This window comes from Tachypleus tridentatus, chromosome 9 (genome assembly GCF_004210375.1).
Source record: "Tachypleus tridentatus isolate NWPU-2018 chromosome 9, ASM421037v1, whole genome shotgun sequence".
Lineage (NCBI taxonomy): Eukaryota > Metazoa > Arthropoda > Merostomata > Xiphosura > Limulidae > Tachypleus > Tachypleus tridentatus.
The window spans coordinates 82,432,730-82,457,008 of NC_134833.1; the positions used below are offsets into that span (position 1 = coordinate 82,432,730).

At 34.3% G+C, this 24,279-nt stretch overlaps 1 protein-coding gene across 7 annotated transcripts in view; it reads right to left on the reverse strand.

The window, feature by feature from the left end:
- LOC143225621 (uncharacterized) overlaps positions 1 to 21,494 on the reverse strand; it is a 50,331-nt gene extending 28,837 nt beyond the window's left edge. For 2 of the 7 annotated variants that reach the window (XM_076455382.1, XM_076455381.1), the window contains exons 1-4: positions 21,387 to 21,494; positions 16,624 to 16,755; positions 15,848 to 15,935; positions 7,275 to 7,414 (exon numbers count right to left, since the gene is read on the reverse strand). In XM_076455382.1, the coding sequence (XP_076311497.1) occupies positions 7,275 to 7,414; positions 15,848 to 15,935; positions 16,624 to 16,755; positions 21,387 to 21,452 (426 nt within the window). In that variant the 5' untranslated portion in view covers positions 21,453 to 21,494. Of the gene's footprint in view, positions 1 to 7,274; positions 7,415 to 15,847; positions 15,936 to 16,623; positions 16,756 to 19,222; positions 19,244 to 20,729; positions 21,310 to 21,386 lie in introns of those variants that run through there. The other 5 variants (XM_076455386.1, XM_076455383.1, XM_076455384.1 and 2 more) reach the window with 5 other exon arrangements.
- Positions 21,495 to 24,279: the final 2,785 nt, after the last annotated feature.

Sequence of the window (24,279 nt, forward strand, 5' to 3'; positions counted from 1 at the left end):
TCATAAGGTTTAGTCCCAGAATCTCTTTTCACTTATTGGGTTTTTTCTCAAAAAGCTCATTAGAAATTGTCTTTTCATTGATTCCTAACACTTGAGAAACAGTCCAAAATTGTCTCAATAAAATGAAATTATAGCAAAGCTACCAGGAATTTATAACCAAATTAATGACATAATATTGGTAAATAATTTAGCCAATAGGTTTTCTGGACAAGTACTAATTTAAAGTATGGCCCAATAAAAAACTGAATTACTTTTTATTATTATATTGGCTTCTTTCTAAAGTTAGTTCATGCAGTCACTTTTTTTTTTCAAATTAACCTTTTTACTACCACCTCAATAGATTACACCAACTATGTAACCCCAAAGATTAGATTTTGTACTCTAGCTTAAAAATGTTACATGTAATGTCCTGAAATTTTTCAAGTGTTTAGTAAACATTGCAAGTCATTTGTAAACAAATATCCAGAAGTTTCAATTAAATACATTTAATAAAATTTTGTCTCTGAATATATAGCCAGTGTCAAGGTTTTATGTATACATGATTTAAGGATTCTTCTACACTAGGTGTCTGCAACTTACTGGTGACAAATTCAAATAATAAATAAACAGCACAAAATCCACTTGTTGAAAATAATGTATTAAAAATAAGTCAAATGTTTATAAAATACTTTACACTACAGGATATTACAGTTATATCCAAAACTCTATATAATTCTACCTTCTTGTCAAAAGTCCACTCAGACTGATTCAATTACTTGAGAATCCAACTGACAAGCCAAACTATTTTTCTCTACTTTGCTGCTTATTGTAAACGTCTGTATAAATTCATTTATGTGACTTCATGGGTTATCACAACTGTATCTCAAACTTTAAATAACTGTCTCCTTTTTGTCAAAGCCAATATAGATGGGTTCAATTACTTTAGAACATCCTTTGACAAGACAAATTATTCTCATCTCTGTTGAATAGTGAAACAAGATTTTAAAATCACCTGTTACAGCTAAGATAATGATCATGCAGTTTACTTTCACTAGCTTACTATATACAACTTTCTGACTGAACATCACAAAACTATTTCTACTTTGCTAGTTCTAAACTTGCACTTGCTTGGTTGCCTATACTTATACGTTGATCACTGAGTACTCAGATTTTCTATAAATTAAGTGAGTGGTGCTGTAATCAACAATACTCAAGTAATGATAAAAATACCAAAGGTTAATGTATTGGCATCAACAATACTACAACAATTAAACTACACACACAATACATACAACTCTTACAGAGTTCTGTAAACAAGCTTGTCATAACTATTGTCTCTAAAATAAATATTTTTAATTCTCTTGCTATGGAAAGCAAATAATTATTAAATATTAACTATGAAAAATTAATAATAATAACTAAACAGTCTCATATAGCCAACAATAAGCCCCTCTTCAGGAAAGTTATTTCTAATAATTTTTTATGCTGTATACAAAAACTGTTCTTAGTTTATACACTAAGTCTTCTCATATAATCTACAACAACATTTATGGTTCCTTAGTTGGTCTCTCCTTACATGGAGCCTCTGGTAGGACTTCACCTTGATATGATCACTCGTCTATATCGTGATCTTATGTTGTCTGGGGTCTGTCTTCCCTGATCTATCTGTATATTGGTACATTAGATCTTGTACTTATTTCTTCTGTTTGCCAGTATGTTCTTTATTTACTGTAATGTCCTCATATGTCTCATCTCCACCTTGTAGGTCTTTATCTTCTACAACTAAGTCACTGTCTTCAGATTCTGCTCCTATGACAGCCATACATATGTTCTTTTGTATCTCAATAACTGCACTTGTAATGTATTCTTGCCTCTCAAAGTACACTTCAACAGTTTGGCATGGTAGATCTTTGTCTTCCCATCCACTTTCACCTTATAGTGCATTCTGCAGACCACGTACTGCAATGCAAAAGGTGTTTTCAACTACTGAATGAGTTTGTTGAGGGTAGCAAAATTAAGACCTTTGTCTGACCTTGAAACACTGATCTTAGGCCTTTTTTGTTATAGAAGTGTTTCTGACTGTCTTTGATGGAGGTTTAGCTTCCCCAGTAGAACTGCTTTGATTGGTCTAGTTCAATACTTCATTCCAGTCCTCTGTGTTGCAAGTCATTTTCCTCTTTGTCTTGTGATCAACTTTCTCATGGGTACTGTCCCAAAGTTTCTGCAGAGAAAGGTATTTCTTCTGCACTTCCTTCACATCCATGAACTGGTATTAAGATGCTACTCTTTGAGACTTTAAAATGCTTGTTATCTTGTTTGCTCTTTTTTTACCTTGAGCTTTTGCAATGACTACAGAAGCTTCTTCCACCTTCTTTCTCTCTAGTTCCTCCAAATTCCTATTACCTGGTATGTTTCCAATGTTCCAAAGTTGTACATTGGTGTCTTGATACACCTGGCCTAAAGGTATTCTACACAGTGTGAAGTATCCACATTTATTTTTGCTATGTGAAATTTCCCACACTGTTGCATCAATTAATACACACAGGTATACCTTGTCTGTTATTTGGTTATCAGATGCTAGACTGGTTCTCACTACTGCACACAGTGTCTCATAGGACTTTCACGTTCTTGACTCCAACACAGCCTTCACTTACTGGCATACTGTTATTTGCTAGCAACTCTTGATATCTGTAGCATGAGCTGATTATTAATGACACTGTTGATCTATTTCCTAGATTGAGTCAACCATTAGTCATACACTTATCATTCATGGTAGAGTTTACTTCTTCTATTGCAAAGAGATTTTCATATCAAAAATTTCAAATTGTATTTATGTAATCCATAAAGCCTCCTAAATACATTTCAAACATTTTGTCTGTTAGTTTCTCTATCCTAACTCCATACCAATTTAACCAACCTTTTAACAATCAAAAACATTGATATAAATCTAAATTACCCTTTTCTTTTTCTATAATGCCTTCAAATTGTAACATGAAACTACATTCACTAATCCTAAGTAGCTTTACATTTGTAACAGTATACATCTATTTATGCTTAAATTTTTATTGACCTTTGAAGTATGTCTAATTATTATTATTCATACCATTATAAATTGTAAATCACTTGGAGAATGTGGAGCTCACATTATGCTTAAAATTACACTACCCATGAGCTAAACTGAGCTGCTTGCATCATTTTGTAAAACATTTTTATTATATTATTATTTATTTTACCTAATCTAGCTTTAATGTAATAAGATTTCCTTTTTTTTTACATTTTAGTTACATTTATAACAGTAAATAAAGAATTCACACAAAAAACAAATGAAAGTATCTATTGGGGTCTTCTTTTTTTTGTTTCTGCTTGTCAATGCCACCTAACCTTACTTTTTTTCATATTTATTGTAATAATGCACTAAATTTTTATTTAATTAAATAATGCATAAAAAATAATAAAACAATAAGCAAAAAGCAGACAATTTGTTTTTAGTTTTATAAATATGCAACAAGATTTAAAGCTTGTTATACTTCAAAAAAAACTTTATTCAGAAAACAATGTAATATAATACATCATTTGATAAATAAAAACCTTGGTTTTAAAACTTGTTACAAGTATTATTAAATGTAAGAGAAAATTATTAATAAATCCCAAAAGAAAGGATGTGACAACAAATAGTAGTTCAATTAAATTTTGATTGCAAAGTCACTGAAAACCTCCTGACACATGCAGTAAGAGATGTCCATGCAGAAAAGGTTATTGCTAAAGAGAAACCTGGTAAACATAAAGCAATGAATCATTGCTTCTACCATTAGACTTTTTATGCAACACTAATATGACAATTACAATGGTAAATAAGCTAATCTGGCTCAATTACCAGAACTTTCCCACACAGTTTATTACAATTCTAACTTCAAGAACACAGTGGGATGGGATTTTTGGTCTTGTTTTCAGTACAATGGTTGGAATGAGAACTGTTTAAAATAATAAAACTGTGAGAAAATTATTATGATATAGATATGTATAATCCAAGTCAATTCAATAAACTTTGTAGGTATTTAGATGTTAGTTATTCTCCCAGGAGAGTCCAAAAGCAATATAGATGTAAAAGTGTACAAGTGTGATGGTCCAAAATTAGTTTTCATATTTTAAAGTTTATTAATTATATAACTAAGGAAATATCACCATTCAGTTTTTGATAACTTTTGGCCCAATTCAAACAGTTTTATCTTCTTGTTTTTATTCTATTGAGCAGTGTTACTTCATAAAATTGCATTGGTGCAAGAATAGGTTCAACATGTTGTTTGGCTTACAGAATCCAAGTTAGTGACTATGTTGTAGCATAATTATAGATGCTAGCACAAGAAAGAAGTGAGGAGGTATGTTAAGAATATCATGTATTCCATACCTACAGCAAAAACCACAGAGCTAAGGACTAGGATAACAGATGCTATCACCACTAAAATCAAACATGGGTTGGATGTGCTGAGAGTCACTAATAGTGCATGTGTAGAAGACTACTGGTATGTCAATAAAACTATTTGAACTGGTCTATAAAACACTGAAAACTATGTGTATGTCCTTAGTTGATTATTCAATTCTAAAACAGAAAAAATAATTTTGGACCACTCTGTATATTTTTACTACTTAGTCATAAATGCTTAATTTTTGGTGCTTATGATATTACAATCTTGTTAAGCTTCATTTGTTCTATCAAGTGGGAATGTTATTGCAATACATTTAAAATTTAATCAAATCACTTACAATCAATATATAAAAATGAAATTAACATTATAATGTATGTTATAATTTCAAGTTTTCCGTTATTTAAGTTTTAATTATTTTGTTTAAAAGGAAACCTTTAAAAAAACTCAAACTGCAGTTTTTGTGTCATGAAATCCTCGTCCTGAAAAATCTCTACTTTATCACCATTTCTTTCTTTTAGCCACACAAGCTTCTCATGTATGTTTGACCTTTAATTCCATTATTTCAAAAGAAAACTTAAACAAAAATCTTAAACTTTAGTTTGATACACAAGCTCATAAAATGCCAACTTTTTTTACTCTTTAAATTAAAGTTCTTGCTGTAGGCCATATTTCTATGTATAGACAGAAATTATGTTATTGCAATATTTACATATTATTCTTTCAAACCCCTTATGGGATGTTGGGAGGAAATAGAAATTTATTGGAACTCTTGACAGATCCCAAGTTCTGTCTCTAAATGTGAAGTTGCAAGCTCTCAGTCAATTATACTTGGTTAAGCTAGACAATTGTAGCCAATAGAAAGACCAAAGTTTGAACAGTTATTTTAAAATTGATGCAAATAATTCTATACAATAACTTATCAAACTCTCTTAACATTGTTGTTGCATGCATCCATGCTAGCTTTTCAGCATTGTTTCTTACCTTTAAATATGTCAGATAAACAATTAAATTTTATTTAGATTTTAGTTTTATATTTCAGAAAATTGTGTGTTAATGTTTTAAAACATATATTAGAAAGGTTTAATAATTTTGTTTAAATATATTCCAATCTAACCTGGTTTACCATGCTCAATGCAGTATGCAAATGTCCCAATATTCTAATGACAGCTAGTAATACTGCCAAGGAAACCCAGAGAATTTGTGTTGACATGTGTTACAATGAGCAATAATGTTAAAGGATAGAAAAAGAAAAGATAAAAAATAAACTTTTTCAGAAAAAATAAGTTACAATTAAGAATATAAACTAAGAAGATATTATTCAAAGAAAAATTCAAAGGTCAGTACATTTTTCTGTTTTTAATTTTAAACATTTCACAGCACAATACACTGGTGATAATATTTGATATACTGAGCGTGAGTGCAAATAACTACAATACATAAATAACAAATCCTTAATTAAAATAATCTCACTTGTTGCATACAAAGTACTTGTAGCCTTTAACAAAGTACTGTCAGTTGTTGTGAAGATATATTAAGAAAGCTCAGAGTAATTGCACGTACTATAGAGCTGTGTATTATTCTCTATATGAAAAGTAACCAAATGAGTTCATGGTTCAGCCTGCAACCATAGATTAAGCAAAAATAATTAACAATAAACCTACTAAGACAAGTGCTAAAGTAGCTACACCTTTCGGTGTATTTTCAAAGAGGTGGAAATGATGTGAAAAGACTCCAGAGTGTGTGGACTGAGGACAAGAGGATAATGTAAGAAATACATCCACAAGAACACAACTGCACTCCAATTTCACACGATACTGCTTATGAAGAACTCTTAAACTGATAAGCCTACAGTTATCGACTTTATAAGAAATATAACATTATGGAAGCAATAGACAACATCACCAAGTCATGGGATGAAGTAAAGGAGCCAAGTTCGAATGGTACATGGAAAAATACATGACCAGAGTGAGCCAACAACTTTACAGGGTTCCACCGAGTAGAAAGTGCTGGAAAAATTTCAAGACAGGCTGGTTTTAAAGACACTGTCAAGGATGATGTTGTTGAGTTGAAGTTCCACAGAGAAGATATACTGAATGAGAATCTGATAATATTGGAGGTGCAGAAGAAGAGAGCATTTTTGAAACACCAGCGACAAAACTTCAGTACACTACTAGACACTTATCACAATACTTTGCCCTTGTAAAACAAGTGGTGCAAATCCTTAACGCCAATGATTTCAACTGTGAATACAACCTAAAAGCTACAAGAAGACTACATGATGTCACGTACTGCTACAAAAAGAAGATACAGTAGAAATAGCAAACAACTCTTGATGCATTCTTCATCAAAAGAACTGAGTTACACTACATCAACATGATTTACAGGGTGAGGAAGACATCAGTTCCAATACTGCATCTCCCTTTCACTCCCTGGGTAAAATGCAATTGTTTTTGTATAGCTATTATTATTTTTGTAGATAAAAATATTTCTGTGAGAATGCATATAAGCTTATAACATGGGAGTCAATGGGAAAATAAAGTTACAATTATGAAATTGTACACTATGGAAGCTTTTTCAAAAATGCATCCCTTCATAATTTGGAGTGGGTTGATAATGTATTACTCATATAATACAATCATAAGCCTCAAATAGTACAGAATATTTTTACAGCAACAGGATATAAATCATGGATCCACAGATTCACAATGAAGCATGCTACCACTATGCCATACAATAAAATTTTATAAACACTAACAGATTGCTGGATTGCATGGATAACTATACTTTTTTACATGACTGAAAATATTTGATGTACACATAAATACTGTTCTCAATTTTGACTGCAAAAGTGGTCAGCATGAAGTAACTTACCTTGAAAATGATGTCATCGAAATTGTAGACTGCCAAACATAAAACTTCCATTATTTTAGCTGCTGCTTCGTACCTGTGGTTCATAAGACATGCTGTCAAAACTGGCAACATGCGTTTAAATGTCATCAGGTTTGTAGGTCCTGTACAAAAATATTACAAGAATCATAACACTTATTTGTAAAACAATCTCCTGAAAGAGTTTTAGATCTTACTTTACAAAACTGTTGGTTAGTGCTTTCAAACTTGTCTATTCACAAGCACTGTGAGTTACCTACACTGCCTTGGAAAGTTGCTTGCTACTGGCTCTTAATGAACACTCACCTAACCTCACAAATTTTCTTGTGAAATGCTCTGTTCCATAATGGTTTCTTTATGCAGCAAAAGCCCTCTGGTGACATAGCTCCTTGCACACTAACTCCCTCTGTGCATTTGTACTCATTAACCTTCAATTTTGTCAATGCAAGTAAGAAAACATGTACCATAAATGGTGAAAGTGGTTGTGAAGAGATGAGTATTTATGAAAAATACCACATTTCTGCACACAGTAAGCTATAATTCCACACTAAAGTTAGAGACTGGTGCAAAGAATTACCTTTATGAGCTCCTTTCAGAAAAAATGCCCAAAGGAAGCCCATGTAGTGTGACCTCAGGTATGCAACCACACCAGATGGGCTCATGGGACCCAACCCAACTATTTTGTCACTGATGAGTTTGATGAAATTAAAGCCAGGTACAAGAGGTTGATTGATTGATTGATTGATTTAGTGTTTTATGGCACAAACCAGCGAGGCTATCTGCGCCAGACATTCGGTAAAAATTTAAAAATAAAAATAAAAATAAATGTAGTAATAGACATAAATGGAAATGAAGGTAAAACAAAAAAGTATAAAACCAATGTTGACACCTAGTCTACAATGTTAAGATAGAAGGCAGAGTATAAGAAGTTGTAAGGTATTTACTCTAGCAAAAAGGTAATGATCATAACCCGCCAGGAAGACTAACAGGTAAGTTCAAGAATCACCGTCAGTCACCTGAAGTTGGTCTTTCCAGTCCTGGTTCCGGGTTATGTGTCATAGCAACCAGTATCAACATGTAAAAGAATAGAAGTTTTAAAAGATATATAGCAAATTTGTAACAATGAGTAGCCAAATGTCCAGTAAAAAGATAAAGTCAAGTTAATGGAGTAAAATTTGTAAAAGTAAATGAAGGTAAAAACAAAACAGCAATTAAAACAGAAAATGGTGTAAAAACCAATGGTGACATCCAGTCTTCAAAGTTGTAAAATATTTACTCTAGCAAAATGGTAATGATCATAACCCTCCAGGAAGACTAACAGGTAAGTTCAGGAACCACCGTCAATCACCTGAAGTTGGCCTTTCCAGTCCTAGTTCCGGGTTATGTGTCATAGCAGCTATTATCAAAATGTAAAAGAATAAAAGTTTTAAAAGACACTCCGCAAAATCGTAATGAGTAGCCAAATGTCCAGTAAAAAGATAAAAGTCAAGTAAATGGAGTAAAATTTGTAAAAGTAATTGAAGGTAAAAACAAAACAGCAATTAAAACAGAAAATGGTGTAAAAACCAATGGTGACATCCAGTCTTCAAAGTTGTAAAATATTTACTCTAGCAAAATGGTAATGATCATAACCCGCCAGGAAGACTAACAGGTAAGTTCAAGAACCACCGTCAATCACCTGAAGTTGGCTTTTCCAGTCCTGGTTCCGGGTTATGTGTCATAGCAGCTATTATCAAAATGTAAAAGAATAAAAGTTTTAAAAGACACTCTGCAAAATTGTAATGATGAGTAGCCAAATGTCCAGTAAAAAGATAAAAGTCAAGTAAATGGAGTAAAATTTGTAAAAGTAATTGAAGGTAAAAACAAAACTGCAATTAAAACAGAAAATGGCATAAAAACCAATGTTGACATCCAGTCAACAAAAATGTAAAGAACTACCTGTAGCAGAATGGTAATGATCATAACCCGCCAGGAAGACTAACAGGTAAGTATAAAAACCACCGTCAGTCACCTGAAGTTGGTCTTTCCAGTCCTGGTTCCGGGTTATGAGTCAATATGGCCAGTACTAAAAAGTTAAGTAGTAAAAGTGTGAAATGATATGCAGCAAAAGTATAATAACAACTCGCCAGGACGACTAACGAGTAGTTCAAACAGTAGTGTTAGTTACCTGAAGTTGGCCTTTCCAGTCCTGGTGTCGAGTTATTTAATGTTCTGGCCATTGTCCAAGGTCAAATTGAATGAGAGAGATTAAAACTGTAGAAAAGGAACCACAATTAAAAAGGTGTAATGAATAAATATGCAACACTTAAATGAGATTAAAAAGATTAATGGCCATTAAAAAATTAAAAACATTATCAAGGTGGACAGAGACACCATCACCAATAACTCTGTCCAATGTTAAGGACTGACCCTTGGAAAAAATATGTTTAAAATATTGCCGTCGTTGAGAATTGTAACGATGGCAAGAAAGTAAAACGTGGCTGATAGTGATTTGAGTGTTACACAAACTACACATTGGTGCATCAGTTCCAGATAAAAGAAAATGATGAGTTAAAAAACTGTGACCAATGTGTAGCCTAGTGAGAACAACTTTCTCCTTCTGAACTTTACGGAAGCTAGATGGCCAAAGTCCAATTTTGGGTTTGATTTGAAAAAGTTTGTTGTCGCGTTGCTCACTCCAAGTGGACTGCCAGCTGGCACGGAGCTGAGCCTTGAAGACAACACCATAGTCCATGTACGGAATAGGCATAGGAGTGATGGTGCTGAAGCAGACATATTTAGCTGCCATGTCTGCAAGCTCGTTCCCGCAATACCAACATGGCCTGGCATCCAGAAAAACTGGATTGAAGTAGCTGCTAATGAGAAATGGGCCAGTCGGTTTCAATATCAGCGAGAATAGGATGTGAGCTAACGTGTAGCGATTCCAAGGCAAGTATAGAACTAAGCTTAATCAGTATAAATAGTGCAGTTGGAGTACTGCTCAGCTGCAATATGATCCAGGGCAAGAGATATGGCATACAGTTCAGCAGTGAACACAGAAGCTGTAGAAGGGATTCTGCACGCAACTACTGACCCATAGCAAACCATAGCAGAGCCCACTGAATTACCTGATTTGGAACCATCTGTATAAATGGGAACTGAATGATTGTTTGAAAGATATTCATTGAATAAAAGACAGTACTTCCAATCTGGAGTATCTGCCTTTTAGGTGACTGAAAGAAAGGTCACATTTGGGGGCTGTAATAAGCCATGGTAGGATGGGCCGACCTGTGGAATCTGCAATGTTATCCAAGGACAGACCCAATTCATCCAATGCGCCGGATGCGAAGGCCAAACGGAGCAATGACAGATCGCCTGTTCTGAAAACGTACTGCCCACCGAGGAAGGAAAACACATTTCCAGGTGGGATGCTTTGGTAAGGAATGAAGTTTCGAAGTATATTGTAAAAATAGTTGCAAACGGCGAAGGTGTAGAGAATGTTCATGAGATTCAATGTATATACTTTGAACTGGAGAGGTACGGAAAGCCCCAGTGCAGAGTCAAGTCCTTGGTGATGAATGGGGTCCAGCATCTTTAAGGCCGAGATACAGGTCTGGCAGAGCCATAGACCATTGATCCATAATCGAGTTTCGATCTAATAAGAGCACGATATACCTTTAACATTGAACAGCAATCTGCCCCCCAACTGGTAGAAGAAAGTGTGGGATATCTACAAAAAGTATCCCAGGCCTGCTTTTGAGCCTTCCGTGCTAAGTGGCAAGCAGGATTCCACCACGGACGAGGATATCGTGGAAAACATGTCGAGGTTTTAGGAATACACTGAGCAGCTGCATGTGTAATACAGTCAGTTACCGCTGCTACACAGTCGTCTATTTATGGCTGATTTACGATGGCAGGATCAAGTCCTGTGAGAGCAGTGAAAGTGGACCAGTCTGCCTGATCCAGCTTCCACCAGGGCACGCAAGTAGGATGGCATCGACCACGGCCAGTCTCTCTCAAAAGTATAGGAAAATGATCACTGCCTAGGGGATTACTGTCAACCCTCCATGAAAAATGGGAGAATAATGAAGGGGAGCAAACTGAGAGATCAATAGCGGACTGACTAGGTGCATGAAAGTAAGTGGAAGAACCAGTATTGAAAAGAGAAAGATTGTGATCAGAGAGCATCCGCTCTACAGATCGCCCCTCCCATCAATAATAGCACTTCCCCAGAGGGGATGATGTCCATTAAAATCCCCTAGGATTAGAAATGGAGATGGCAACTGTTCAACAAGAGCATCAAGATCTGATTGATCATATGTCTCTCCAGGGAACAGGTACAGAGAACAAACAGTGATGGTATGACCCAAGGAAACATGGATGGCTACAGCCTCCAAACGGTGTGTTGAGTGACAAAGACAGGGTGGGCACGTGTTGATCAACCAACAGTGCCACCCCTCCATGTACTCGACCATCACACAACCTGTCATTTCTGTACAGAGAAAACTGCCGAATGGAGACAGTATCAGCAGTTTTGAGAAATGTTTCTTGTAAAGAAAGACAAACAGGATGGTAGGAAGCAATCAGCATTTTGATATCATCCAGATTAGAACGTAAACCTCGACAGTTCCATTGTATCAAGGTGGCCATTTTTAAGAATGGGTAGGTGAAGTGGCTGGAAAACCCTTCGGTTTACGACCACGTCTTTTTTCTTTACTGTCTTTAGTCGGAGGAGGTCTATCAACCTCCATGGATCCTGCTCTGGGTCTGGGTGGGCAGGTTTTTGTTATTGGAAGGGGAATCCAGTGACTGAGGATGCAAACGAATAATTGTTTTGTCTCTTGTGGTGGGAAAAAAAGATGTACCAGAAGAAATGCCTGTATTTGAAACTGAAGGACGTGGATCTTGAGGTTTGTTGGAAGGTATGGGAGGAACAGAGATGGGTGTGGAAGTCGATTCATCAACCTTTTAACCATGGAGGTCAAAAGGCTTTTCATTTGTTTTGAAAACGATTCTCTTGGAGGCACAGAGATCTGTCTGCACTCCCACTGTAGTTGTGGAATGAAGTGCAGCAGCATATGTCCGAGATGGAGTTGTGGACAGCAATTTCCGAGCCTCAGGATAACTAACTTTATGTGTCGTTTTCAAACGCTGCACCTCTTTTCCTCCAACCATTTTGGGCAAGAATGAAAGTAAGAGGGTGAGAACCATTGCAGTTTACGCAATGTGGGTTCATGTCACAGTCATAGGCATCGTGGTCCTTGCCTCCACAACGAGCACATGTCAGGGAACCACGACAAGATGTCTTTGAGTGGCGAATCTCTGACATTGGAAACATCGAAGAGGGTTTGGTATGTATGGCGAACCCTGCAAATGAGATAACCTGCCTTGATGGTGGCAGATGCACGTGGTGAAGTAAATGTTAAAACGAGGGTATTTGTTGGCAGTGTAACTCCATCTTTGCGAGTGGAGATGCTACCGCTGCAGAAACTCCTTGAGTGGAGAGACCAGCGAGAATCTCTGACTCGAACGTTCTTCAAATCCTTTCAACAATAACTCCTCGTGAAGAATTCAAGGTAGCATGGGTGTAACCTCAATAGGTATATCCCCAATTGCCTTTGAATTCAAGAGGAGTTCACTGTGTTGGGATGTGGATGTTTCAACCAATATGTCACCAGATCAAAGTTTCTTTACTGACTTTGAAGAGCCAGCAAGTCCCTCTAGTCCCTTTTGAATAAAAAAAGGGGACATTTGCCCTAAAGGTTTTTCGAAAGAGAATGTAATATAAGAAAATGAGGCACGTGTGTTACTGATGTTGAAGATTGCTGTTCTGAGTATTTAAGGCGTGGTCGCTACCCATTGACTGTTTTTTTACAATTTTATTTAAATTTTTGGAGGATCCATAGGAAAAAGGAAAAATTTCGGTACCCACTGACCCCACCCACCATGGAGCCCTACAAGGGGACGCACTACAAAGTCATGCAAGGACAATGCAGCAACACCAGGGTTTCGTGAGCACTATACCCAAACACCAGCATCAGGCACAATGTCCACAACACCCATTGAGAACTTCCAACACTGGTACTTGGTTGACTCTAGCCCAAGTGGACCAGCCGATTGACCCAGTGGGGCCACCCAAAGGCCGCCCGTCTACAGGAATTCGAGGCCAAAGTGGTGTGTTAGGGTTGGGCCCCTCAACCACCAGGATCCTCTCCTCCCCTTCACGGGTCGCCACGCACGGCAAACACGTGGGTGGATGTTTAGATCCCAGAGAAGGTAACCAGATAGAACAGAACCTTCCCTGGGAGATCCCCTCATCACGTACAGGAATCCACACTGAGGGGAGGTACAAGAGGAAGATTAATAAGTGGCAATCAAAAAATGGGAACAGAAAGACTAGGTCGAGGCATAGAGATGGGAGGTTGGATTTGGAATTGTCTAGAAACTAAGAAAGAAAGCAAAGACTGATAATGAGCAGCCTTTGTCCATGATTACATAGATTCAGAAATATACCCCAGGAAAATCTATAGAGCAAGAAAGGAGATGAGGCAAAGATCACATAGGGAGGAAGAAAAAGTTGAACCTGGAAAAAAGAGTATCTCTACCCAACCAGTCCCAGCAACAAATGATCCTAGTGAAGGGGGAAAAGGCAGAAGTGGAACAGGCTAGAGTGGAGAAGAGAAAGGAATGAAATTGCCCAGAAAATTCTTTGGGACATATTGGAGTATCTCAGATAACAGGTGCAGAGAAGAGAGATAAAATATAGTAATAAGAATCAGGTATAGACAGAATTACTGAGAATTAGAGAAATTCAAAATGACTGCAAGCCCTGATATAATAAATCACACAGATGTGGTGAAATATGAGGTTGCAGAATAGGTTCAAATGTCAGGGAAAGGGGAGAAAACAAAAAAGTTGTTAGAGTTAAAATTATTTGAGAGGGAATGAGAAGAATCAGGAGAAAGAGAAATAATTACACACCCACAATATTAAGTCCTGATAATGCAAGGAAGTTTGAGGGTTCTCTTCAACTGAGAAAGAAGTTCCCAAAGCATAACTGAAAGGAGAGAACAAGTGATCAAATCTGTCCTTCTTACTTACCCATGCAAAATGAAGGGTATAAATGCCTGAAGAAGGGCCCCAGAAGCTGAAGGTCCTGGATGCATAAAGGGATCCTCTATGTTACGCACAATGACTGTTACATCATTATCACTCAATATCTTCAGAAGACATAGTTGATATATAATATGTGTGAATAATTTTTTCATTCACACAAATAGTAGATGTTAAACGAGCTTGTGAGCTTACAGAAAAAATGGAATTAAGTTCCTCAAATTTCATTAAATTGAAAAATAAAAATGTCTGATGTATTTTTCTATTAAGTGAAAGTTCATTAAAGGTTAATGGCATGCAAATCTCTGAAACTAACAAGTGAAGAAATTAGGTTACTGTGTGAAGAGGAACAGTATTGTCTCAGAATTTGTCAGTTTCTACTTTTACAATCAAACAAAGAAAGAAAAAAGTTCTATTGATTTATGCTAGCAAAATACAGTAAAATATTCTTAACTTTGTTTGAAGCACCAATATTGTTTTTTCTTTGAAAAACAATGCAGCCTTATCTTTTCTGTTTTTTCCCTACAAAATACGTCTAAGTGTCTGAATATGTCAAATGTATATTTAAAGATACTAAACCATTCTACAATTTAAAATGGAACCAAACTTAGTTTAACATTATGTATTAGTTCTGGCTCTGAATAATATTTTGATTAAAATATTTTTTAATTCAAATTAATAGTGTCAAAGATGCCAAGTAGAAAGTTATTAAAATATTTAGTAGTCTGAATTATTAAAATATACCTTAAAATATAGAAGTGGAAACTAGGTTTATAACACTACACAATTACTTTTTTCTTGAGATTTTCTTGTGCAACATACATGCATATGGTGAAGTAATCTAAACAGACTGTGTGAAATCATTATCAAATGTGGTTACTCATATTTTGTACGTTAAACTAAAATATTTTTATATTTTCCTTATGATACCATGTTTTTTGGATGTTTTTTGTAAAATGCCATAGCTTTGATTTATGGTGTCATTAATTTTGAGTACTGAAGAGCACATAATGGCATTTCAATTTCTTGTATGTCTCTGCCAACAAATAACTTTATTTCATCCAGATATAACCAACTGGATTATTACCCACAATAAAATGCTTTGAAATGCTATTATCTTCTTTTCTTACTAGAAACACAAACTAGACCAGTAAAAATAATTTGTAGTCAACATTATGATAAGTTTACTGTTTCTGAAAATACATTTTGGTTGAAAGTAAACATGAAATACAAAACATTATTTTATATCAGAATTACCCATTGTTATGCATTAGTCTTATGTCACATCTTGAAAAAGACACAATCAAAAGAAAACACAGGCAAGTGATAGTTGTAACTCAATTGACACAAAAAATGCCCTAGGTAAGAGTAGCTTTCAAGGCAATATCTCATAAAGCTGGTCAGTGCTCTTTCTTTAAAATCAGAAGACAAACTTGAATATGAGATACATATATCCTACAACTTACGGGATGCTTTGAGCTTAACATTTTCTGTAACTGGAACAGATTCAAAAACAGGCTTGTCATGCTCTACCAAGAGCTTTAAAGTGAGCTTCTAAAAGTAAAAAAGAAAATCACTGGCGTGAATATCATAACCATTTTCTCTTAATCTAAATTTGAGCTAATCTTGGACATATAAAAGGTAATAATTTACGTTTATAACAGTAATACATGTGACATTTTGCCATACTTACCACTGGTTTAAACAAAGTAACTTATTTTTTTATTCAATACTGATTTTTGCAATAAAAAACAACTAGGAAGCACAAAATATTTTCCCATTAAATTCATGCAAATACCTACTTCCTATATCCAAATTTTTTACACTTGAAAGATGTAATTAAAACAAAAGCATTTCATTGAATGTACAGTCTTGGTATTTATTCAATAATACATATGGCATTAAAAATATCAAAGTTTCAAGGCCACAAAATGTACATTATTCATTTAGTACATCTCCAACAAAACAACTTTCCAAACTTTTGAAAGTAAAAGGATGAAAACACATATCAGTTGAGAGTAAACTAAGATTCTGTTAATGTAAATTGAACTATGTGTTATTAATGTTATTAGGTTTAAAATAGAAATCTTTAAATATTTTGAGCTATAAGGTATTGCTCCAAGTTCATTCATAAATTTAGAATTTCACTTAAGGTTTTACAGAAAAATGAATGAAATACATATGAAACAGTTTTCTTTGCCACTTTCTATATATCCTCACATCTAATTTTCTCAAAACTTACAAGTTTATTAAGATCAATACGTATTTCTTTTTTATGTGCCTTTGTCTTCTTTTTATGACGACCAGTACTCATTTCTGTCTTTTTTGTTTTCTTCTTTTGTGTTCCTTTAGATGTCTTAACCATTTTTCTTTCCTAAACCAAAATAGATTATCTTAAAATCTTGCAAAACATAGGTTGAATAATGTGTTACACCTTGTTGCAGCTTAATAAAGTATAGCAATACTTTCTCATACGTCTCTGCCAACAAAGCACTTTCAGACAGAGATCACCAACTTAACATAGACAAATAATGACACAGACAAGAATGCCACATTGCTATAAAGGGTTTAAAAACATTGATTCAAGCTTCAATTTAACCCTTTCGCTACAGGTTTAATATAATATATACATTTGCACATGTTAAGTATTATTTGAACTATAACTTTCGATACCGCATGTGTACCTTCACAAAATGTGATATATTTTTAGTAAATATTACAAGTTTTTTTATACACAAAAATTTATTTTTTTTAATAAAATATTTTTACTAAAAACATTTTTGTGAAAGGAGTGTCTGTTTCATTACTAGTTTGAGTACAAAGTGATATCATGTTATGATTAAACAAATTTAATCTCTCTCCTAAAACCTAAAATTATTTGTGTAACTTCTAAAACCTCTTAAATACATTTCAAACATTTGTTTTCAGTAAGACTTTATATTTTGTTACTTCTATATTCTATGTGGGGTGAGTCACTTAACCAACTTTATAACCACCATAAACATTAAAATAAATATAAGTTATGCTTTTTTTATGCTAAAATGACTACATATTATCATATGAAAATACAAATATTTAGTCTAAGTAGCTTAAGTCTCATAACATTTTGAATTTATATATATATATACCTTTATTACTTTTTTATTACCTTGACCTTCAAATCATATCTAACCAACATTGATGCAGTGGATGTGCATTCATGTTATGTATCCAGTAATACACAAGTGACCATTAGTCTTCCCTGTCTTAGCTGTGTTTTAGCGATCTATTATTTTGTTATATACAGTCACATTTCAATTATAATACATTATATATATGTATCTTGATTATTACTATTTAGAAACGAGTTATTAAACTTATTTTTCTTAAAATATAGAACAATAAATCTAGAAGTAAAGCAAACAATTATTTCTTCACACTACGAACTTTGAACTTGGTTGCTGCTGGACATATGATGTTCAGCCTTTTAAATTTTCACACATGGAGGATATCAAATAAATAATTTTTTGTTAGGCTTTTTATATATATATATACAATTGAATAACCAAAAAAAATTATAAATAACCATACTGATATCATAGAATTCCACTATAATTTATTAAGCTTACTAAAGTTATTTAGATTAAAAAAATTATAAAATATCAAACTTCAAGGAGACATCATACCTCATTGAAATTTTGAATGAAAAGTATGTGAGAACCTGTTAAAATATTAAAATAGTGGGGAAAACCACTCTGGGGGCCATCCCAAGCTGTTGATTGGTTATTCACATGTCACATGTTGAAGTAAGTTTATATAAGGGACTGTTTCAAAAAATGGAAACAGTTGAATAGAGCCACTGTGTTTGATTCAGTACATAAGCCATATCTCAGCAAAACAGAAAGATGTGAGGTTCTTATTCTATATTATAGCTTGTCAATATTTGTAATTTGAGTTCCTAATTTGTAAGAAATTATAGAGTTAGTATTTTGATATGACAAACATCTAATTTTAAACAGCTTTGCATTCAACATACCACATGACTCACTAAAATATTAATATTCACTTTTAAATTAAAAAATTAACTCATATGAGATTAAAGTTTCAATCTACAATTTGATTCCAAACTTACTGACATAAATTAATAAAATAGTAGTTTAATAAAATTTTAAATGCAAGCCAACAAACTTGATGACAGCCTTTGCCCCACGACCTGCAGCAAAAGGGTTAATAAAGAGTTCACAATTTGCATTTCAAAAGTGAACTTTGAGAATTCTAAAGTTTTATAGAAGTATGGAGTGGTTATTATTCTCACTGTACAATTGGATACAAGATTTGAGTGGATAAGTTAGCATACATCTGCTTCTAGCTGAAATTCCCAATGTGCTCATATTTGTACCAGTAGAGATAGCTTTATAGTTACCACAAGTGTATTCATATATGATCATTGAGTCTGAGTTTAAGCATATTTCATACTCCAAGAGAACTTTAAAATTTTAGAGGTGAGATTTGAAAGGAGAATCTGTAACATAGAGACCTAATGCAACCTTTTATTGGCCATATCCTCTGTTGTGGATTGCAGTTTTACTGTTCAATGCTTATCAGCACATGAAGTAAAATGGACTAAAAACCCAAAAATCACTAAAGTGTAGACACTCTAAGTGATAAAAGCCAAGGCATAACATTACCAAACATCCATATTATTTTATTACTTTAGAAATAATCATTTGTTGACTCTGGCCTTGACAGAATTTTTGTAAGATCCAGCAGTGTACATTTAAGAACACCTGAAAACAACTTATGCTAATTAAAAGCCCAAATAAATAAAATCACTGTCATAAATGTTTATTTTCCATACTAACATGTTATGTACATATATCTGGCAAAATTTTTTAATGAAAATAATGGTGGGTATACTCTGATCCTTTATCCATCTTCTAAGCCATGTACAGGAATGTAATGATAAAAGCATTTAGGGCAATTTCACTGCTACTTTTCATTTGGTTGCATAAACATGGTTTCCATTACAAAATGAACTTTTTCACTTAATAAAGTTACTAAATGTACATTATACATAAATACATTTTTTGAATATATTTTTGATGTCTAAATCTAAGTGATATTTATGATTTAATGTAGGTAGATAGATACTTAGGATCATACTGCCATATATGATATAATGATCTATGGAGGTTAATCATATTTGTAGATTTTTGTCCAAATGTGTGAGCAAGCAGTCTTTGTTTATGAGTCTGTCATGAACTGGTTGTAAGTTTACATATAAGTGCATGGACTTCGTAGTGCTGGGTGTCCTAAAAAAACTGTATTGATTATTGAGTTTTGTATTTTTTTGTTTGTTTGATTGTTTTTGAATTTTGCACAAAGCTACTCGAGGGCTATCTGTGCTAGCCGTCCCTAATTTTGCAGTGTAAGACTAGAGGGAAGGCAGCTAGTCATCACCACCCACTGCCAACTCTTGGGCTACTCTTTTACCAACAAATAGTGGGATTGATCGTCACATTATAATGCCCACACGGCTGAAAGGGCGAGCATGTTTGGCTCGATGGGGATGCGAACCCGCGACCCTCGGATTACGAGTCGCACGCCTTAATGGGCTTGGCCATGCCGGGCCTTTGTATTCTTTGTAGTTTGGTGAGGTCAATGTATTTAGTATTACTGATCATATATATTTGCATTTATTTTAATCACGTTTTCTGGTGATGCTCCAATGCTTTTAGCCAACAATCTCTGTTTGCTCCTGTCATACTTCGTGATGTGATTTTCGAATCATATGTTAGTTAAAGAAATTTTGCAGATTTGAAGATATGAAAACAAGTCTATCCAAGTATAGTTCTAGTGTCTACGTGTTTTTTGTTTGTTTTTTCAATTGATCTTGAGAATAATACTAGATCGGTTCTTGATACATTTATTTACATTCTATGCTTTTGACAGTATTCCACTCTTTTAATTAATGCACGGCCAAGTGTCTTATAGCTGTAAACAATAATTTAAATGTATCCACACATTTACCTATAGACGTAGGTAGGCATCCGAACTACCGTAATCATTAATATCAATAGGTTTGAGTTTGACTATACCAACATTTTTTAAAACCACAATACTCAACTTTTAGCTTATTAATAAATAATATTATCTATTGAATTTTCAATTCATAATTCTATGAACTTGCAAAGTTGCTCGTAAAGTATTATTATTATTATTATAAGTAAATAATTGTCAATTAATGTGTAAAACTCTATCCAAGTCTAAATATAAAATTAAAATTACTTGCTAATAATGTGGTATAACTGATACTTTTTAACTGTTAAATTGTCAACAAATTATAATTATAAATAAAAGTTTCGGTACCTAATGGTAAGCCTAAAATTAATAAGAAAGAAGCATGACTTTCGAAACACTCACAATAATACAAGCGTCCAGCTTCTACGCGGTTTATCACTTTGTGTAAAGAAAGCATGAGACGTTATATCCTAATTATATTTCTGTTACGCTTACTTGTTACTAACACTGTAGTAACACTAACAGTTACGTCTAGTCACAATTTGTTATTAATCTGCATTTTAAATATTAATAAAAAATATCTGCAAAATGTTAAATCAATTTCTTAAATGCTTTTAATTTCAAACGAAATAGCAGCAATTTCGGAATACGTTTCAAATCTTATAGGTTTATACAATTTCAAAAGGCCTACAACAAAGAATTGTGAATAAATAAATTAAATCGTCTGAATGACAAAAGTAAAAACTATTAGTTGTATTTAACACCTTATTTAAATAGACGTTTGTTTAATATAATATTTTGGAATAACATAGAAACTTAAGTCCACCTCAGTTGTTCCAGTCTCTAAACTTAATTAAAATTAATAAAAATTATTAAAGCCAGCCCTTGAAGCTTAAAATATGCAATAAGTCGTCGTAACAGTAGTATTTCTTAAATTACGTTATAATCTTTTGTACATGGTTTAAATTAATTTACAATAATTACAATACACTATCTATTGCACACCATAATGTTCGTCGTTCGTGAAAACTGAATGTACATATAGCACCTAGACACCAGTATATCTGTCATATCCTGGCTGTCCTGATGAACTTTGTAATATAACGAAAGACCTCGGCATTTAATATGGCAAATGTATTCTGGCTGACATATTGTGGTGTGTTATTCTTTATTTCCACTCAAGATTTATATCGAGCAGTTTAAGGGCGATGTGTGAGTAGTAATTAGTGTATTGAGCTTAGCATTAAAAGGTCAAAGATTCCATGAGAAATATTTCACTAAACATGCTATGCAGTTTCAGCTGTGGTGCGGGAGAACTTTACAACTGTTGTGATGTTTTCAAATCTATGGATATTTATGTACGTCAACAAATACACAACAGTGATATGAATAAACGTAATAACTGGAATACTCATGAATTTTACCCTTGTAGCCTCCATTTGGCGCAGTTGTATGTCAACGGACTTCCAATACTAGAAACAGGGTTTCGATACCCGTGGTGAGCAAAGCATAGATAGCCCATTGTGTAGGTTTGTACTTAATTTCAAAAACAATATATAAATACAAATAAAACAAAGATGCATACAAAATCTGCTTTGTGCAGTGCTGAATTCAAATTAAGTAATTGTTACACAAGTAAAGGCTTTTGTCCAACTTAAGTGGGCCTGGCATGGCCTAGCGCGTTAAGGCGTGCGCTTCGTAATCTGAGGGTCGCGGGTTCGCGCCCGAGTCGCGCCAAACATGCTCGCCCTCCCAGCCGTTATAATGTGACGGTCAATCCCACTATTCGTTGGTAAAAGAGTAGCCCAAGAGTTGGCGGTGGGTGGTGATGACTAGCTGCCTTCCCTCTAGTCTTACACTGCTAAATTAGGGACGGCTAGCACAGATAGCCTTCGAGTAGCTTTGTGCGAAATTCCAAAAACCAAACCAACTTAAGTATTTTTGGATGTTTCTCACTTACTTGGAAATATATTGTCGGTTCTTTGGTGATATTACTATGTTTAATCTTAGATATCCTGAACAGTTAATTTCTCGTTATTTTCGCTTGACGATGATGTTATTGCTTCTGTATATATAGGCTTGGAATGGCCTGGTAATTAGGGTATTTGACTTTGAATCTGCGGAACACGAGTTCTATTCCAACCACGCTTGTCCTCTGAGCTGCAAGGACGCTATAATGTGATAGTAAATCCCACTTTTCACATAGTAGCTCAATATTTGGTAGTGGGTGCCTTCTCTTTTGTCTGTCATTTCTAAATAATAGATTACTGGTGTAGCTAACTATTGAGTAGCTTAGCGTAAAATTGATCGAATTAAATTTCAGTTTAAACTCTGTTAATTGTTTTCTATTTGATCTTGTAGTTAATATTGGCCTGCTATTACCAGTCAGTAATTAGTGCATCTGAGAAAACTATAATGGAACATAAGAGTAGCGTTCTTATAGTGACAAAGGTAATAAAATTATCAAGTAACGAAATTATCGAGGCTTTAGAACATTAAACAGATATAATGTCAATGAAGTTCAGTTATCACGGGGTTCAAGAGGCTTCCACAAACAAAATGTTTAAAACAAAAGAATGAGTACAAGCAATTTCTCTCCAACATATAAGTAAGATTCTATTTGGTTTATTTGTTTGTTTGTTTGTTTTTTGAATTTTGCGCAAAGCTACATAGGGTCTGTCTGCACTAGCCATGCTTAATTTAGCAGTGGAAGACTAGAGGGAAGGCAGCTAGTCATCACCATCCAACGCCAACTTTTCGGCTGCTTTTTTATCAACGAATAGTGGAACTGATTGATACATTATAACTCCTTACGGCTGAAAGAGCGAGCGTGTTAGGTGTGATGGGAGCCTTATTTGAAAAAAAACAACAACATTTAATTTCAGAAGCATTTAAAATGGTTGTTGTTGTTTTTTGAATTAAGCACAAAGCTACACAATGGGCTATCTGTGCTGTGCCCACCACGGGTATCGAAACCCGGATTTTAGCGTGTAAGTCCGCAGACATACCGCTGAGCCACTGGGGGGCATTTAAAATGGAGCTGAACAGTAAATAGCACAGCTACAATTCAATTTGAAATGAGTTAAATCACAACATTATGTTCACAGACTTACGGCACTAAAATTCACGTTTCGATTCCAGGCAATGGACATAACAGGTAGCTCAATGTGACTTGTCTCTAAAACAAACAACTCTAAGAAAAGTAAATCATCAATTGAAAATAAATTGTATTGATTCCCAATCAAATAACTATCCAGTATCACTGTAAGGCAATTTTTTTGTTTATTATAAAGTTGTACATGTGCCAGCTGTTCAACAAACTGGCCTATACTCGTTTCTAAGAGATGAGCCATCAAGCTGTCAAACTTACTTCTTGGTCTGTAGATGGAAGTTTTAAAGTTACTCTGAGTATTCGGGTACTTTTCTGTATCACCTGCTCTCCAAAGTAAAGAAGAAAAAAAGAATGTGTGTGTGTGTTTTCATATAGAAAAGCCACAAAGGGCTATCTGCTCAGCCCACCGAGGGGAATCGAACCCCTGATTTTAGCGTTGTAAATCCTGAGACATACCGCTGTACTAGCGGGGGGCAGAAGTAAAGAAAGGAAAAAAAAATATTATTTTTATTATTATTTGAGTTTAATGAGTTTCTTTATGTAAGACTGGCAAATGGAGGCTACGACTTATAAACGGTGTATCCCGACCGCAGTGTGGGTCCTACTTTTTTTTAACCTCCAAAACCTAGGGTACATTTTATATCCCACATTATAGCCTGTATGCTTGGAGTTCTTTTGATTTATGCAGCGTTTTGGTTTTCTGTTTGAACTTGTTTTTGCTTCTTTGAAAATGTATGTATTATATGTATATTCTGTCATAGATGCTAAAGGTTTTTTGCGTTTGTG